Below are 19,520 nucleotides of genomic sequence, written 5' to 3'. Positions count from 1 at the left end.
AGCAGCAGACTGAGGGTCCGTCTCAGCAGAGGGAGAGAGAAGAAGACTGAGGGTCAGTCTCAGCAGAGGGAGAGAGCAGCAGACCGAGGGTCAGTCTCAGCAGAGGGAGAGAGCAGCAGACTGAGGGAGAGAGCAGCAGACTGAGGGTCCGTCTCAGCAGAGGGAGAGAGCAGCAGACTGAGGGTCCGTCTCAGCAGAGGGAGAGAGCAGCAGACTGAGGGTCAGTCTCAGCAGAGGGAGAGAGCAGCAGACTGAGGGTCCGTCTCAGCAGAGGGAGAGAGCAGCAGACTGAGGGTCCGTCTCAGCAGAGGGAGAGAGCAGCAGACTGAGGGTCAGTCTCAGCAGAGGGAGAGAGCAGCAGACTGAGGGTCCGTCTCAGCAGAGGGAGAGAGCAGCAGACTGAGGGTCCGTCTCAGCAGAGGGAGAGAGCAGCAGACTGAGGGTCCGTCTCAGCAGAGGGAGAGAGCAGCAGACTGAGGGTCCGTCTCAGCAGAGGGAGAGAGCAGCAGACTGAGGGTCCGTCTCAGCAGAGGGAGAGAGCAGCAGGCTGAGGGTCCGTCTCCCAACATCCCTCCGCTCTCCCTTTCCTCCACTGACTCTGACCAAAAAGGGACACCGTCTTCCAGCTGATGACGAAACTCGAGTCGCACCACATTATTTCTGCCTCATGCACAAACTCAGGTTGTTACTCCTATGAACAGAGAAGGTTAAATATTCCTTGATATTAAAAGCCCCAAGCCACTAACAACAACAACAAGGCCTATAGATACTCTTTCCTCCTCATTCATTACTGCTGCAGTGCTTGTTGTAGCGCTGAGTGGAAATAGGGAGAATACGCATTTAATGGCTGATAAAAGTGTTGAATATAAAGTGTTGACGGCGCTGAGTAAGAGCTTAAACATGAACTCAGTCATAAAAACAGCATCTCTTTGCTGTATTCAACAGTCTCTCTAGTCTTAAACGTTTTCAAATGTCACAGTATCAAGTCTGCCGTGTCTTTCTTTACCGCCTGCTACGTTACTGCAGACACGGGGTCATCTGAGCATTCTGATTGGCCGGCGGTAAGCATAGTGCACTTGATTTCCTCTCCGGGCCCACCGGGAAGGCAGAGTTTGCTCCTTCAGACACATGAAATGGCAACAGTTTGCCCACCTGGCACGAGACCAATAAAAAAAATACACACAAGGATTTATCGTTCGTTTTTTTGTTTGTTTTTTACAGCAATGTTTGGGATCGACTAGAAATGCCTTGGAGATCAAGAAGTCGACGGTGATCGACCGGTTGGGGACCACTGGTATGAAGGGTTGTGAGTTCACACCGGGTTGGATTTCCACTCGGTCACATACACATATCAAGCCAATGTTTTCCCGTGATACACGTAAGTTAGACTTACACTAATTGATGACCTGTCTGATCCAACATTTCTGATCTCCACATTTCCCAGGTGTAGAACCCCAGCCAGCACCTTGAACACATCAGCCTGGAAGTCCTTGGTTAACCCTACAGGGAGGACAGAGGACAGACAGGGGAATAACACTGCATTCTGTAGACTCGACTACATAAGGACTTCATAACACATTCATAACCCATACATAAGACAGGGGAATAACACTGCATCCTGCAGACATACCTACATAAGGACTTCATAAGACATTCATAAGACAGGAGAATAAGACTGCAGACATACCTAGGGGAATAGCGAGTTAAAGAAATCCATTGATATTTTAGTAATTTAATATCCGCTCTTATCCAGAGACACTTACAATCCGTTCAGTCAACTTAATTTATTAAGTAAACAACCACGATCCCTGCAAGCAAAATATTCTGCAATATTAGGTCCCCAACTACAAATGCATGGTCATCAAACAAATGTCTGATAACAGTACATGTTGATCTGAGCAGTAAGTCGACCTACAGAGGGACGTCGGCCTGCAGAGCGACGAACAGAGCGACGTCGGCCTGCAGAGCGACGAACAGAGCGACGTCGGCCTGCAGAGCGACGAACAGAGCGACGTCGGCCTGCAGAGCGACGAACAGAGCGACGTCGGCCTACAGAGCGACGTCGGCCTGCAGAGCGACGAACAGAGCGACGTCGGCCTGCAGAGCGACGAACAGAGCGACGTCGGCCTGCAGAGCGACGAACAGAGCGACGTCGGCCTGCAGAGCGACGAACAGAGCGACGTCGGCCTGCAGAGCGACGAACAGAGCGACGTCGGCCTGCAGAGCGACGAACAGAGCGACGTCGGCCTGCAGAGCGACGAACAGAGCGACGTCGGCCTGCAGAGCGACGAACAGAGCGACGTCGGCCTGCAGAGCGACGAACAGAGCGACGTCAGCCTGCAGAGCGACGAACAGAGCGGCGTCGGCCTGCAGAGCGACGAACAGAGCGACGTCGGCCTGCAGAGCGACGTCGGCCTGCAGAACGACGAACAGTGCGACGTCGGCCTGCAGAGCGACGAACAGAGCGACGTACAGAGCGACGTCGGCCTACAGAGCGACGTCGGCCTACAGAGCGATGAACAGAGCGACGTCGGCCTACAGAGCGACGTCGGCCTGCAGAGCGACGAACAGAGCGACGTCGGCCTACAGAGCGACGTCGGCCTACAGAGCGACGAACAGAGCGACATCGGCCTACAGAGCGACGAACAGAGCGACATCGGCCTACAGAGCGACGTCGGTCTACAGAGCGACGAACAGAGCGACGTCGGCCTACAGAGCGACGAACAGAGCGACGTTGGCCTACAGAGCGACGTCGGCCTACAGAGCGATGAACAGAGCGACATCGGCCTACAGAGCGACGTCGGCCTACAGAGCGACGAACAGAGCGACGTCGGCCTACAGAGCGACGAACAGAGCGACGTCGGCCTACAGAGCGACGAACAGAGCGACGTCGGCCTACAGAGCGATGAACAGAGCGACGTCGGCCTGCAGAGCGACGTCGGCCTGCAGAGTGATGAACAGAGCGATGTCTCTCACCCAACAGAGAGAAGGTCCTGCGTGTCTCCTCCATGTCCTTCCTATCGTCCACGCCCTCGATAGCAGTCTCCCCTCCCATACTGGTGTACCTGAACTCATCTGCCCTCACTGGAGAGAGACAAGCACACAGACACACGTCCATTAGCACGTTATTGACCTAGCCCATACACTTCAGTAGCCTACATTATTTGATCTGTTGTCAGGATGTCAGTGTAAATACTGACTCATCTGGTTGAATAACGGTGAAAGACAAATAAATAAATAAATAAATAAAATAATTGAGAAGATGACTTTCATGGCCTAGTCAGAGGCCGTGTCTATCGTCCCCCTCTCTCTAGGGGCCGTGTCTATCGTCCCCCTCTCTCTAGGGGCCGTGTCTATCGTCCCCCTCTCTCTAGGGGCCGTGTCTGTCGTCCCCCTCTCTCTAGGGGCCGTGTCTGTCGTCCCCCTCTCTCTAGGGGCCGTGTCTATCGTCCCCCTCTCTCTAGGGGCCGTGTCTATCGTCCCCCTCTCTCTAGTGGCCGTGTCTATCGTCCCCCTCTCTCTAGTGGCCGTATCGTCCCCCTCTCTCTAGTGGCCGTATCGTCCCCCTCTCTCTAGGGGCCGTATCGTCCCCCTCTCTCTAGGGGCCGTATCGTCCCCCTCTCTCTAGGGGCCGTATCGTCCCCCTCTCTCTAGGGGCCGTATCGTCCCCCTCTCTCTAGGGGCCGTATCGTCCCCCTCTCTCTAGGGGCCGTATCGTCCATCTATCATCTACAGTTAATACAGTAGCAGAACTACCAAGCCCCAGGGGTTTAACAGGTCTCTCTTGCTAAATATAAAAAATAAAATAAAAAAATATATATCTCAATGGAGACAACTGAAGAATTACATGTGAAATAAATGTCCGTCACTCACACAGTCTCAGGCTTTTGAACTCAGGCTGGTCTGCACAGGCACACATCTGGTAGAAGATGTGGTAGTTTCTCTCGCTCTCGGACTGAAGAGAAAGGAGAGAGCGTCACTGTCTAAAAGTCATGCAACGATTAAGATCTGTTCGTGTTGGTCGTCGGCATGGCAAAAGCAAGGAGATGGCAAGACAACACAAACAGATCTGGAACCAGGCTAGCAGTGGCTCACTGAAGCCTTCCAAACGGTAAACATGACTCAACTATACGGTAGCTAGGCTACCTTACACACCACATATCAAATCTGAGAATCAAGTATGTGATGTATGACCTGGGAAACCACTCTAGATTTCTCCAGGAGATATGTCCTCATGTTGGCCCCGATGATCTGATATCTCCTGTCGAAGCTGATCTCTGTGTACTTTCCAAAGCGACTGCTGTTGTCGTTCCTGGTCGTCTTGGCATTTCCTATAGCCTTGACACACACAAAAAAAAAACTTGCATTACAAGTTTGTCCATCATAGTTGATGCTTAATCAAAACACAGTGTAGATTGTATCATTAAGATGTATCAGAAGTAAGGTGGCTGGTGAGGCCAATCTGTGCCTGGAACACCGTGGCACATTGGACATGATCTGTCAGATTATCACGTGTATCACACTGTGGGGCCTTTACCTACATATTATCACGTGTATCACACTGTGGGGCCTTTACCTACAGATTATCACGTGGATCACACTGTGGGGCCTTTACCTACAGATTATCACGTGGATCACACTGTGGGGCCTTTACCTACAGATTATCACGTGGATCACACTGTGGGGCCTTTACCTACAGATTATCACATGGATCACACTGTGGGGCCTTTATCTACAGATTATCACGTGTATCACACTGTGGGGCCTTTACCTACAGATTATCACGTGTATCACACTGTGGGGGCCTTTACCTACAGATTATATCACACTGTGGGGCCTTTACCTACAGATTATCACGTGTATCACACTGTGGGGCCTTTATCTACAGATTATCACGTGTATCACATTGTGGGGCCTTTACCTACAGATTATCACGTGTATCACACTGTGGGGCCTTTATCTACAGATTATCACGTGTATCACACTGTGGGGCCTTTACCTACAGATTATCACGTGTATCACACTGTGGGGCCTTTATCTACAGATTATCACGTGGATCACACTGTGGGGCCATTACCTACAGATTATCACGTGTATCACACTGTGGGGCCTTTACCTACAGATTATCACGTGTATCACACTGTGGGGCCATTACCTACAGATTATCACGTGTGTATCACACTGTGGGGCCTTTACCTACAGATTATCACGTGTGTATCACACTGTGGGGCCTTTACCTACAGATTATCACGTGTATCACACTGTGGGGCCTTTACCTACAGATTATCACGTGTATCACACTGTGGGGCCTTTACCTACAGATTATCACGTGTATCACACTGTGGGGCCTTTACCTACAGATTATCACGTGTATCACACTGTGGGGCCTTTACCTACAGATTATCACGTGTATCACACTGTGGGGCCTTTACCTACAGATTATCACGTGTATCACACTGTGGGGCCTTTACCTACAGATTATCACGTGTATCACACTGTGGGGCCTTTACCTACAGATTATCACGTGTATCACACTGTGGGGCCTTTACCTACAGATTATCACGTGTATCACACTGTGGGGCCTTTACCTACAGATTATCACGTGTATCACACTGTGGGGCCTTTACCTACAGATTATCACGTGTATCACACTGTGGGGCCTTTACCTACAGATTATCACGTGTATCACACTGTGGGGCCTTTACCTACAGATTATCACGTGTATCACACTGTGGGGCCTTTACCTACAGATTATCACGTGTATCACACTGTGGGGCCTTTACCTACAGATTATCACGTGTATCACACTGTGGGGCCTTTATCTACAGATTATCACGAGTGTATCACACTGTGGGGCCTTTATCTACAGATTATCACGAGTGTATCACACTGTGGGGCCTTTACCTACAGATTATCACGTGTATCACACTGTGGGGCCTTTACCTACAGATTATCACGTGTATCACACCGTGGGGCCTTTACCTACAGATTATCACGTGTATCACACTGTGGGGCCATTTCCTACAGATTATCACGTGTATCACACTGTGGGGCCTTTATCTACAGATTATCACGTGTATCACACCGTGGGGCCTTTACCTACAGATTATCACGTGTATCACACTGTGGGGCCTTTACCTACAGATTATCACGTGTATCACACTGTGGGGCCTTTACCTACAGATTATCACGTGGATCACACTGTGGGGCCTTTATCTACAGATTATCACGTGTATCACACTGTGAGGCCTTTATCTACAGATTATCACGTGTATCACACTGTGGGGCCTTTATCTACAGATTATCACGTGGATCCCACTGTGGGGCCTTTACCTACAGATTATCACGTGTATCACACCGTGGGGCCTTTACCTACAGATTATCACGTGTATCACACTGTGGGGCCTTTACCTACAGATTATCACGTGGATCACACTGTGGGGCCTTTATCTACAGATTATCACGTGGATCACACTGTGGGGCCTTTATCTACAGATTATCACGTGTATCACACTGTGGGGCCTTTACCTACAGATTATCACGTGTATCACACTGTGGGGCCTTTACCTACAGATTATCACGTGTATCACACTGTGGGGCCTTTACCTACAGATTATCACGTGTATCACACTGTGGGGCCTTTACCTACAGATTATCACGTGTATCACACTGTGGGGCCTTTACCTACAGATTATCACGTGTATCACACTGTGGGGCCTTTACCTACAGATTATCACGTGTATCACACTGTGGGGCCTTTACCTACAGATTATCACGTGTATCACACTGTGGGGCCTTTACCTACAGATTATCACGTGTATCACACTGTGGGGCCTTTACCTACAGATTATCACGTGTATCACACTGTGGGGCCTTTACCTACAGATTATCACGTGTATCACACTGTGGGGCCTTTACCTACAGATTATCACGTGTATCACACTGTGGGGCCTTTACCTACAGATTATCACGTGTATCACACTGTGGGGCCTTTACCTACAGATTATCACGTGTATCACACTGTGGGGCCTTTACCTACAGATTATCACGTGTATCACACTGTGGGGCCTTTATCTACAGATTATCACGAGTGTATCACACTGTGGGGCCTTTATCTACAGATTATCACGAGTGTATCACACTGTGGGGCCTTTACCTACAGATTATCACGTGTATCACACTGTGGGGCCTTTACCTACAGATTATCACGTGTATCACACCGTGGGGCCTTTACCTACAGATTATCACGTGTATCACACTGTGGGGCCATTTCCTACAGATTATCACGTGTATCACACTGTGGGGCCTTTATCTACAGATTATCACGTGTATCACACCGTGGGGCCTTTACCTACAGATTATCACGTGTATCACACTGTGGGGCCTTTACCTACAGATTATCACGTGTATCACACTGTGGGGCCTTTACCTACAGATTATCACGTGGATCACACTGTGGGGCCTTTATCTACAGATTATCACGTGTATCACACTGTGAGGCCTTTATCTACAGATTATCACGTGTATCACACTGTGGGGCCTTTATCTACAGATTATCACGTGGATCCCACTGTGGGGCCTTTACCTACAGATTATCACGTGTATCACACCGTGGGGCCTTTACCTACAGATTATCACGTGTATCACACTGTGGGGCCTTTACCTACAGATTATCACGTGGATCACACTGTGGGGCCTTTATCTACAGATTATCACGTGGATCACACTGTGGGGCCTTTATCTACAGATTATCACGTGTATCACACTGTGGGGCCTTTATCTACAGATTATCACGTGGATCACACTGTGGGGCCTTTATCTACAGATTATCACGTGTATCACACTGTGGGGCCTTTACCTACAGATTATCACGTGTATCACACCGTGGGGCCTTTACCTACAGATTATCACATGGATCACACTGTGGGGCCTTTACCTACAGATTATCACGTGGATCACACTGTGGGGCCTTTACCTACAGATTATCACATGGATCACACTGTGGGGCCTTTACCTACAGATTATCACATGGATCACACTGTGGGGCCTTTATCTACAGATTATCACGTGGATCACACTGTGGGGCCTTTACCTACAGATTATATCACACTGTGGGGCCTTTACCTACAGATTATCACATGGATCACACTGTGGGGCCTTTACCTACAGATTATATCACACTGTGGGGCCTTTACCTACAGATTATATCACACTGTGGGGCCTTTACCTACAGATTATCACATGGATCACACCGTGGGGCCTTTACCTACAGATTATCACGTGGATCACACTGTGGGGCCTTTATCTACAGATTATCACAAGCATAAATGAAACATGTTACATCAAATGCCTCCTTCACATATTGTGATGCTGCATGTAATGACCATTCACTGCCAGGACACATGTATTTAAAAACATACCTCAGTTATTGGGTTGGATGCCAGAACTTTGTCTTCCACGTGTGTTTTGCTGCCAGACTTGCTGACCATAGCGAAGTACCTCATGGCATACCTGGCAGACACGGTCTTGCCGGCTCCAGACTCACCACTCACTATGATAGACTGGTTCTTATTGTTCCTGAGAAAAAAAGGAAATAAATAAAAATGTATATCTCATTAAAAAAAAATTAGAAAAGAGAAACGTCCCTTTTTCAGGACCCCGTCTTTCAAAGGTTCCTAAAAATAAATAAAAAAACTTTACAGATCTTAATTGTAAAAGGGTTTTAAACACTGGTTACCCATGGTTGTTCAATGAACCATAAACAATGAATGAACATGCACCTGTGGAACGGTCATTAAGAAACTAACAGCTTACAGACCGTAGGCAATTAAGGTCACAGTTATGAAAACACAGGACACTAAAGAGGCCTTTCTACCGACTCTGAAAAACACCAAAAGAAAGATGCTCAGGGTCCCTGCTCATCTACATGAACGTGCCTTAGGCATGCTGCAAGGAGGCATGAGGACTGCAGATGTGGCCAGGGCAATAAAATTGCAATGTTCGTACTGTGAGACGCACGAGACAGCGCTACAGGGGTCATCCTCGTAGTGGCAGACCACGTGTAACAACACCTGCACAGGATCGGTACATCCGAACATCACACCTGCAGGACAGGTACAGGATAGCAACATGGAGGTGGAAGGTCCGTCATGGTCTGGGGCGGTGTGTCACAGCATCATCAGACAGAGCTGGTTGTCATTGCAGGTAATCTCAATGCTGTGCATTACAGGGAAGACATCCTCCTCCCTCATGTGGTACCCTTCCTGCAGGCTCATCTTGACATGACTCTCCAGCATGACAATGCCACCAGCCATACTGCTCGTTCTGTGCGTGATTTCCTGCAAGACAGGAATGTCAGTGTTCTGCCATGGCCAGCGAAGAGCCCGGATCTCAATCCCATTGAGCACGTCTGGGACCTGTTGGATCGGAGGGTGAGGGCTAGGGCATGGTCCGGGATGGGGGGGTGGGGACGACACAGGGATTGAACCGTTGTCTCCAGGAGCATAGCGTTGGTCCGGGAGGGGGCGGCATTACTACCACAAAACCAGCCCCTCTCCCGGGGACGGCCCGTCTAACTTTTACCTGGCCATCTGTTTATAAGCCTCCTCTGCCACGGCGAAGATGTGAGGGTCCATGTCACCCATGTTCTGTCCACTGTAGGCGTGGATGACTGCATCTCCATAGATGTGAAGCTGCTTGTATGGGTTGACGGCCACCAGGATGATTCCTGAAAGGGAGTGAAGGAAACCATCACGACATAGAGCACAGTCAGAGTTATCCTAATTTGCTTTCACATCGTAAGCTTCTAATATAGAATAAAAAATATAAAAAAATAGATGTCTTGCCCTGTGAATATTATTTTTCTTATCTCCTACATTCTACACAAATATAAAGCAACAACTCGTCACTCAGACATGAACTTTCACCTTCCATCCAGCCGATAAACGAACAGTAAAACCAAAGACATCCCATTAAGACAGCCGGGGAAGTATTTCCTTTAGTACCACAGTAGGTGTAGATGATCTTGGGAGTGTGAGTGTGTCTTTACCACAGTAGGTGTAGATGGACTTGGGAGTGTGAGTGTGTCTTTACCACAGTAGGTGTAGATGATCTTGGGAGTGTGAGTGTGTCTTTACCGCAGTAGGTGTAGATGGAGTGTGAGTGTGTCTTTACCACAGTAGGTATAGATGGACATGGGAGTGTTTCTTTACCACAGTAGGTGTAGATGGACATGGGAGTGTGTCTTTACCACAGTAGGTGTAGATGATCTTGGGAGTGTGAGTGTGTCTTTACCACAGTAGGTGTAGATGGACATGGGAGTGTGTCTTTACCACAGTAGGTGTAGATGATCTTGGGAGTGTGAGTGTGTCTTTACCACAGTAGGTGTAGATGGACATGGGAGTGTGTCTTTACCACAGTAGGTGTAGATGATCTTGGTAGTGTGAGTGTGTCTTTACCACAGTAGGTGTAGATGGACATGGGAGTGTGTCTTTACCACAGTAGGTGTAGATGATCTTGGGAGTGTGAGTGTGTCTTTACCACAGTAGGTGTAGATGGACATGGGAGTGTGTCTTTACCACAGTAGGTGTAGATGATCTTGGTAGTGTGAGTGTGTCTTTACCACAGTAGGTGTAGATGGACATGTGAGTGTGTCTTTACCACAGTAGGTGTAGATGATCTTGGGAGTGTGAGTGTGTCTTTACCACAGTAGGTGTAGATGGAGTGTGAGTGTGTCTTTACCACAGTAGGTGTAGATGGAGTGTGAGTGTGTCTTTACCACAGTAGGTGTAGATGATCTTGGACTCCACGAAGCGCACTTTGAGGTTGTGTAGAACTGCTGGTTCGTGGAGGTAGCTGAGAGCCGTCAGGTCATTCTCCCCCACCAGGATATCAGGGTTGCGAAGGTGAGGGAGCTGAGGACTGGATGTGTCCAGGGAGTACAGCATCTCCTACAGGGGGAATAACAGTGTGATGTTGGTGATTCAAAGCCTCTTGTGGCCAGTTTCCAGGACACAGAGTATACTAAACCTAGTCCTGGTCTACAAACCATACTAAAATACAGAAGCTCAACGTTAAAAGTATGCTGTATGATTTACATGTCGTTTTAGTGCCTTACTCAAAAGGCACAGAGACAGATTTTTCCCATAGTCATCTCAGAGATTCGAACCAGAAACCATTTGGTTACTAGCACAACACTCTTAACCACTAGGCTACCTGCTGCAAATGTATGCTGTTGTAACGGATGTGAAACGGCTAGCTAGTTAGCGGTGGTGCTGAGGTAACGGATGTGAAATGCTAGCTTAGTTAGCGGTGGTGCTGAGGTAACGGATGTGAAACGGCTAGCTTAGTTAGCGGTGGTGCTGAGGTAACGGATTTGAAACGGCTAGCTTAGTTAGCGGTGGTGCTGAGGTAACGGATGTGAAACGGCTAGCTTAGTTAGCGGTGGTGCTGAGGTAACGGATTTGAAACGGCTAGCTTAGTTAGCGGTGGTGCTGAGGTAACGGATGTGAAACGGCTAGCTTAGTTAGCGGTGGTGCTGAGGTAACAGATGTGAAACGGCTAGCTAGTTAGCGGTGGTGCGCGCTAAATAGCGTTTCAAATCGGTGACGTCACTTGCTCTGAGACCTTGAAGTAGTGGTTCTCCTTTGCTCTGCAAGGGCCGCGGCTTTTGTGGAGCGATGGGTAACGATGCTTCGTGGGTGACTGTTGATGATGTGTGCAGAGGGTCCCTGGTTCGCGCCCGGGTATGGGCGAGGGGACGGTCTAAAGTTATACTGTTACACTGTCATTCAAACTGAAATTGCCCATACAGTACAGTGCAGAGTGTTGTGGTCTATAGTTATAAACAGGGCTCTCCAACAGGCCCATACAGTACAGTACAGAGTGTTGTGGTCTATAGTTATAAACAGGGCTCTCCAACAGGCCCATACAGTACAGTGCAGAGTGTTGTGGTCTATAGTTATAAACAGGGCTCTCCAACAGGCCCATACAGTACAGTACAGAGTGTTGTGGTCTATAGTTATAAACAGGGCTCTCCAACAGGCCCATACAGTACAGTGCAGAGTATTGTGGTCTATAGTTATAAACAGGGCTCTCCAACAGGCCCATCCATCGTCAAAACAATTCTGAAAGTACATGCAATTTTCACGTGTTCCATCGCAAACTGTCATAAACAAATCTCAGAAGTATCAGTCACCGCAGACGCTATTACCCCACCCCTGGTTAGCCACTAATGGCTTAAAAAGCCAAACCTAACACAATATCGGCCAGTCAATTTTCCAGCAATATTGCCCATCTTGTGGGTCGACAACTACTTTTCACAAAACCTTCTCAATTAAAATGTTAAGTAGGTTACCCTGGCGGAAGTATATCAATTGTTATCTATTATTTGTAAACTTTGCCATGAAATGAGCCGCAGCAGCACAGAAACCATCGCTAGACGGGCACATTATGCCTGGCATAAAGCTACACGATTTCGCCGTCCCTGACGAATTTTCATGATCAGGGTGAAATCCTATGAACTTGGGCTAAGATCAGTACGTCGGGACTCGCGTAGTTTGAGCGGGTCAAGGACGCACTGATGAAGACTGTTCGGTTCTCCAGACCAGGATGTCCTGATAACTTTCTGACTTTGGCGGTGCGCCTGTGTAACGGATGTGAAACGGCTAGCTTAGTTAGCGTGGGCGCTAAATAGCGTTTCAATCAGTGACGTCACTTGCTCTGAGACCTTGAAGTAGTAGTTCCCCTTGCTCTGCAAGGGCCGCGGCTTTTGTGGAGCGATGGGTAACGATGCTTCGAGGGTGACTGTTGATGTGTGCAGAAGGTCCCTAGTTCGCGCCCGGGTATGGGCGAGGGAACGGTCTAAATTTGTACTGTTACATTGGTGCCGTGACCCGGATTACTGGTTGCTGCGGAAAAAGGAGGAAGGTCAAAAGGGGGGTGAGTGTAACGGATGTGAAACGGCTAGCTTAGTTAGCGTGGGCGCTAAATAGCGTTTCAATCAGTGACGTCACTTGCTCTGAGACCTTGAAGTAGTAGTTCCCCTTGCTCTGCAAGGGCCGCGGCTTTTGTGGAGCGATGGGTAACGATGCTTCGAGGGTGACTGTTGATGTGTGCAGAAGGTCCCTAGTTCGCGCCCGGGTATGGGCGAGGGGACGGTCTAAATTTGTACTGTTACACCTGGCAGTAAAACCTAGGACGCGACAGCCAATGAGCACTCCACATGTTAGACCCCCCAAAAAAATCATGGCGAACAGGGAAGCAACAACACCACGCAGGTTGTCCCTAGTTACCACAGCCACAAAGTCAACACTGACCATATCATACAAATTCATCATATTTCGTTTGTTGGTACTAATTTAAGGTTAGACTTAAATTTAGCAGTGCGGTTTGGTTAAAAATCAGATATTAATAAGATAATTTGAAGAAATAGGCGAGGTTTAGCTAGCCATAAATATGACAGATTGGTGGAGCTGTGGAGAAAACGCGGCATCCTTTTCAAAATTAAAAGTTTTTACGGCCAATATCCTCTACAATATCAGTCCATATTGTCCACGTCTGTGGGTCCATATTCTGCGCCGCAGTCTCTTTTTTTTAAACGCTTCTGCGCATAATAATGGGCACACTAATAAAATAATCTCACCGACAAAAACATGTTTGCTAATCGGCATTTTTCCCCCCGACGACAACCGAAAAACCCGCAGGGCAGGATCAGCTAGGGAACGTGAGCAGCCACGTCCTGGGGTTGTGCATGGACGGAATTAAACATTTGGTACAAGGAAATCTGGAAATTTGAGCGCATCCGAGTTGTTAATATCTTTGAAGTGTTGTGTTTGCTCAGCATGAGATGACACATGCCTCACTCTAGATGCGCAATTAAAGGGGAACTACACACACAAAATCCAAATGTGTTAGTTTTCTTCCATGCCAAGTTCTTTGAACAATATTAATTTTGAGAGTTAAAAACAAATCTGGAGCCAGGAGTTTTAAAATCACAGATTTTAGAGGAGATGTGGTATATGGCCAATATACGAAGGCTAAGGGCTATTCTTAGACACAAGTGCCTGGACACAGCCCTTAGCCGTGGTATATTGGCCATAGATCACAAACCCCCAAGGAGCCTTATTGCTATTAAACTGGTTACCAACGTCATTAGAGCCGTAAAACGAAATGTTTTGTCATACCCGTAGTATACTATCTGATATATCATGGCTTTCAGCCAATCAGAATTCAGGGCTCAAACCACCCAGTTTATAATAATCATTATTATTTTACCAGGTATATTGGCAGAAAACACTCTTGTACACCAATAATTTTATTTTTATTACAGTATCTCATGCTAGAAAAGGTTGGAGACCCCCTGGTTCATAGTCTGTCTTCAGTACTTACAGTGCCATCCTCAAGCTGCAGTTGTAAAGTATCATCTCCAGGTTTGAAGTCTCTCAGGATCTCTGCTGACTTCCAGACATGCTCTTCATCCGGTATCCACACTCTGTTGTACTGAATGAGCCAATTAATTATAGCCTACTTTCTCAAGATGGAGATGAGTGAACGGTAGATCAAAATTACAGTACAGAAACGTGTACAGATACGTTACTTTATTATTGAAGTCTATGTAATTAGTAGTAACACAGCAATTTGATAATGGACTACAAGAAAAGTTGGAAACTCATTTGCATAATCATTTCCCAAACTGTATTCAGGTGGACAGTGTGCACCATATGTTAGTCATATAACACATTTGTCAACGTGTTCAACAGGTGTTAAAACTAACCGATTGAGATTCCGTATTAAGATTGAATGAGTTTAAAAAAAAAAACATGTATCACTTCCCTTTTCAATATTTTCTCACCTTCGTATAAAGTTCCGACAAAGCCATGGTAGTAAAGTTTTAACAATCCGTGAGTTTAACCAACAACATCCATACTGTCAGTGGCGTGAAAAAAGTCGACAACTTCCCCAGGCGTGTTGTCTTTACCTGTGCGGTGGACTTCGCCTTCCTCGTCCCGCCCATCAGTCTTGTGACAGCAGCTTGACATTAGGGGTGTGTTCATTTGAACAAAGACAACAATAGAAACAGGATACATACCTCAGCGGGTTTTTAGTTGTGCGGGTGATTCTATAGTGATTCCATTGGCATGCGCCTTGCGTTTACTCAAGGAATGGAACAAACGTAGCCTATATATTTATCTCGGCCTTTTCCCAGCAGTATTAAAACTACTGTAAAGCATTTGAGGAGATATTCAGGTTTATACATTTAGGAAAACCAGATGGTCATTTAATCTCTATGGGAAGCAATGGGCACACAGAGGGTGTGAGTCAACAGCAAGGCTCTTTGGTTGCGGTGTCCAGCACACAGTGTACAATAGGAGTGGTGCTCATGATATTCATATTTACTGTGATATATGGGAAGGCAACAAGCACTACATTACAAAGGTAGTAAGCACTAGCCACTACATTACATAGGTCAGCATCAGCCAACTAACGTTGGCTCCCAAATATACGGTACTCGTGGAAATACATTTATTTTGGTTAATAAAATGCAGTAGTCCTGCCCCCTTCATCCCAGCTCTTAGTGCCATTTCCCTCATCCACCTACACTGAACACAAATATAAACGCATTATGTAAAATGTTGGTCCCATGTTTCATGAGCTGAAATAAAAGATCCCAGAAACTTTCCATTCGCACAAAAAATAAAAGCTTGTTTCGCTCAAATTTTGAGCACAAATGTATTTACATTCCTGTTAGTGAGCATTTTTCCTTGATATAATCCATTCACCTGAAAGATGTGGCATATTAAGAAGCTGATTAAACAACATGATCATTACACAGGTGCACCTTGTGCTGGGGACACCAAAAGGCCACTAAAATGTGCAGTTTTGTCAGACAACACAATGCCACAAATGTCTCATGTTGAGAGAGCGTGCAATTGGCATGCTGACTTCAGGAATGTCCACCAGAGCTGTTGCCAGAGAATTTAATGTTCATTTCTCTACCATAAGCCACCTCCATCTTTTTAGAGAATTTGGCAGTACATCCAACTGGCCTCACAACTGTATATGGTGTTGTGTAGGTGAGCGGTTTTCTGATGTCAATGTTGTAAACACAGTGCCTCATGGTGGCGGTGGGGTTATGGTATGGTGAGGCATAAGCGACAGACAACGAACAAAATTGCATTTTATCGATGACAATTTGAATGCACAGAGATATCATGACAAGATCCTGAGGCCCATTGTCGTGCCATTCATCCTCTGCCATCACCTCATGTTTCAGCATGATAATAAACAGCCCCATGTCGCAAGGATCTGTACACAATTCCTGGAAGCTGAAAATGTCCCAGTTCTTCCATGGCCGGCATACTCACCAGACATGTCACCTATTGAGCATGTTTGGGATGCTCTGGATCGACGTGTACAACAGCGTGGTTCCAGGTCCCGCCAATATCCAGCAACTTCACACAGACATTGAAGAGGAGTGGGGACGACCTTCCACAGGCCACAATCAACAGCCTGATCAACTCTATGTGAAGGAGATGTGTGGCGCTGCATGAGGCAAAAGGTGGTCACACCAGATACTGACTGGTGTTCTGATCCACGCCCCTACTGTTTTATTAAGGTATCTGAACAACATATGCATATCTGTATTCCCAGTCATGTGAAATCCATAGATTAGGGCCTAATGAATTTATTTCAATGGACTGATTTTCTTTAAGCGAACTGTAACTCAGTAAAATCTTTGAAATTGTTGCATGTTTGCGTTTATATTTTTGTTCAGTATAGTTGTGTCAAACAATGTATTATTTCTTAATGCGTAAAATATAAAACAGTGCCATTTCCCTGTGCATACATTAACAAGTAAACAGTAGCCTGATTCTTTTCAGCAGTGACATTTTTTTCTGTTTTAAAAACACATTTCCTACAATTCTACACATTTTGCCATGGGGGGCAGAGAACAACATTTTACAGCTTTAAAGCTATTTTTCCTCCAATTCCACACATGTTGTCATGAGGCTGAGAGAATTCTGAGTAAAAAAAACAAATTTGCTGCAATTATAAACATTTTTTTTGCCATGGCTTATGCCTTGTTCTTATGCCTTGTTCTTATGCCTTGTTCTTATGCCTTGTTCTTATGCCATCTGAGTGACTCAAACATTTTTAGGAAAATCAATGGTGGGCCAACAGAGCATAATATTTTGGGGAATTTTAGATTCTCTCTGACTGTCTATCGAGTTCTCATCTTGGTGATTGCTAGTTCTCGAGGATGATCGTATTTTAAAAAATATATATATATATATCGCGTCATTATCTTTTCTACATACTTTATATCTGGTTTAAGTTTACGCTGAAAAACGTTTTGCCATCCTGAAAATGAGTCCACGATTTGACAGTGGCGAACATATAGGGGAAACACAAGAGTATACTGTAACTATTGCTAAAAGATTTATTATGTATTTTAATATAATTTATCTCTTGCCAAATACATCATATTATTACAAAGGATCTCCAAATGTTCCTTGTTTCTAATTGTATGTGGTCAGGACATTATGAAAAACGGACTGACTTTTTTTCTAAGGCATTTGTAAAACATGAATGGTCAGGCATCTTTGGTGAATCATGTAGTTCCCTCTTTCTCCCATTGGGGAGAATTCCTGGGCGCCGTTCAAATTTCTTCCTCCCTTCCTTCCTTTGAAGTCATCAAACCTGTCCAACTATGTGTAAATCAGAGATGACTTCAAGGAGGAAGGATGGAAGGATACACTTTTTTTTTAGACCCGTGTGAGGAATCCTAGATTCAGACTGCTAGGGATCTGAATGGTCTCCAAAGCCAGAGGGGAGTGGGTGAAGGGAAATGTCACAGAGAATATCTTCTTGGTGTCCATAAGTAACAGCGGTGACTCAACACGGCCTTTCAACAGGGCCTGGAGGAGAGAGAGAGAGAGAGAGAGCGAGAGAGAGAGGAGGGGGAGAGAGCGAGAGAGGGAGAGCGAGAGAGAGAGAGAGAGAGCGAGAAAGAGAGAGAGACAGAGAGAAGAGAGAGAGAGAGAAGAGAGAGAGAGAGAGAGAGAGAGAGAAGAGCGAGAGAGGGAGAGAGGGAGAGAGGGAGAGGGAGAGAGGGAGAGAGAGAGGAGAGAGAGAGAGAGAAGAGAGAAGAGAGAGGGAGAAGAGAGAGAAGAGAGAGAGAGAGAGAAGAGAGAGAGAGAGAGAGGAGAGAGAGAAGAGAGAGAGAGAGAGGAGAGAGAGAGGATGGGGAGAGAGAGAGAGAGAGAGAGTGGAGGGGGAGAGAGAGAGACAGAGCAAGAGGGAGAAGAGAGAGAGCGAGAGAGAGACAGAGAGACAGAGAGAGAGAGAGAGAAGAGAAAAGAGAGAGAGAAGAGAGAAGAGAGAGAGGAGAGAGAGAAAGAAAGAGAGAGAGTAGAGAGAAAGAGAGAGTAGAGAGAGAGAGAGAACAACTCAATGACGTAGGGACAATATATATAAAAAAGGAGATGCGAGAGAGCAAAGTACACACAGACAAGCTCCTTACCTGTATGGTTCTAATGAAGGATATTGAAACCCGTTCCTCAAATTCAATCACTGGGGTGTACAAGGTTAGCACTTTCACAATCTGACGAGAGAAAAAAACAGAAATGAACTAAATCATGAGAAATGATCAATAGACGAGATCACATGGCACAAAATTATTATTTTTTTAAAAGGAAGAAATATTTCCAGTTACTACTACTACTACTACTCTGTATACTGTAGCCTGATCTCAGATCTGTTTGTGCTGTATAGCCAAATCCAGTCTGAGTTCGGAAAGCCCAGTACAAACAGATCTGGGACCAGGCTATGTATACTCTAATGGCACCTAGATGACCGTACCTGTAGTGTGGTGAGGGCAGAGCACATGGTGCAGAGAGCCTGGGCGTCTTCGTCAGTCTTCTTCTTGACCTGTAGTAACTGAGCGGCTTGGATCAGCGGCTCCAGCATCTCTTTAGCTCCACAGTCTGGCAGCCCCTTCTCCTCCAGCCACTCCTCCAGCTGCCACACATTATACCTGGAGAGACACCACCCCCACCCAGTTAGCTCCACAGTCTGACAGCCCCCTCTCCTCCAGCTGCCACACATTATACCTAGAGAGACACCACCCCCACCCAGTTAGCGCCACAGTCTGACAGCCCCCTCTCCTCCAGCTGCCACACATTATACCTAGAGAGACACCACCCCCACCCAGTTATCTCCACAGTCTGACAGCCCCCTCTCCTCCAGCTGCCACACATTATACCTAGAGAGAGACACCACCCCCACCCAGTTAGCTCCACAGTCTGGCAGCCCCCCCCCCCCACCCAGTTAGCTCCACAGTCTGACAGCGCGCCCCCCCCCCCCCACCCAGTTAGCTCCACAGTCTGACAGCCCCCCCCCACCCAGTTAGCTCCACAGTCTGACAGCGCCCCCCCCCCACCCAGTTAGCTCCACAGTCTGACAGCCCCCCCCACCCCCACCCAATTAGCTCCAGTCTGACAGCCCCCCCCAACCCAGTT

General features: G+C 47.0%; 2 protein-coding genes across 6 annotated transcripts in view; both read right to left on the bottom strand.

The window, feature by feature from the left end:
* LOC110502593 (unconventional myosin-Vc) overlaps positions 1-15,039 on the bottom strand; it is a 54,155-nt gene extending 39,116 nt beyond the window's left edge. For both annotated transcript variants that reach the window (XM_090214120.1, XM_090214127.1), the window contains exons 1-9: positions 14,852-15,039; positions 14,389-14,499; positions 10,778-10,949; positions 9,583-9,727; positions 8,421-8,577; positions 4,195-4,338; positions 3,874-3,955; positions 2,977-3,084; positions 1,394-1,500 (exon numbers count right to left, since the gene is read on the bottom strand). In XM_090214120.1, coding sequence (XP_090070246.1) covers positions 1,394-1,500; positions 2,977-3,084; positions 3,874-3,955; positions 4,195-4,338; positions 8,421-8,577; positions 9,583-9,727; positions 10,778-10,949; positions 14,389-14,499; positions 14,852-14,878 — 1,053 coding nt within the window. In that variant the 5' untranslated portion in view covers positions 14,879-15,039. The remainder of the gene's footprint in view (positions 1-1,393; positions 1,501-2,976; positions 3,085-3,873; positions 3,956-4,194; positions 4,339-8,420; positions 8,578-9,582; positions 9,728-10,777; positions 10,950-14,388; positions 14,500-14,851) is intronic.
* A 2,378-nt stretch (positions 15,040-17,417) lies between these two features.
* The window catches only part of LOC110500932 (unconventional myosin-Va), a 45,369-nt gene continuing 43,266 nt past the window's right edge, over positions 17,418-19,520 (bottom strand). For all 4 annotated transcript variants that reach the window (XR_016490210.1, XR_016490211.1, XM_090214109.1 and 1 more), the window contains exons 38-40: positions 18,862-19,036; positions 18,524-18,604; positions 17,418-17,918 (exon numbers count right to left, since the gene is read on the bottom strand). Coding sequence is in view for 2 of the 4 variants with exons in the window: in XM_090214109.1 (XP_090070235.1) it covers positions 17,766-17,918; positions 18,524-18,604; positions 18,862-19,036 (409 nt within the window). In the remaining 2 variants the exon portion in view is untranslated. The remainder of the gene's footprint in view (positions 17,919-18,523; positions 18,605-18,861; positions 19,037-19,520) is intronic.

This window comes from Oncorhynchus mykiss, chromosome 2 (assembly GCF_057628025.1).
Source record: "Oncorhynchus mykiss isolate SJ-2025 chromosome 2, ASM5762802v1, whole genome shotgun sequence".
Classification (NCBI taxonomy): domain Eukaryota; kingdom Metazoa; phylum Chordata; class Actinopteri; order Salmoniformes; family Salmonidae; genus Oncorhynchus; species Oncorhynchus mykiss.
The sequence above is the reverse complement of the archived record's forward strand: the minus strand, read 5'-3'. Positions and strand labels throughout refer to the sequence as shown.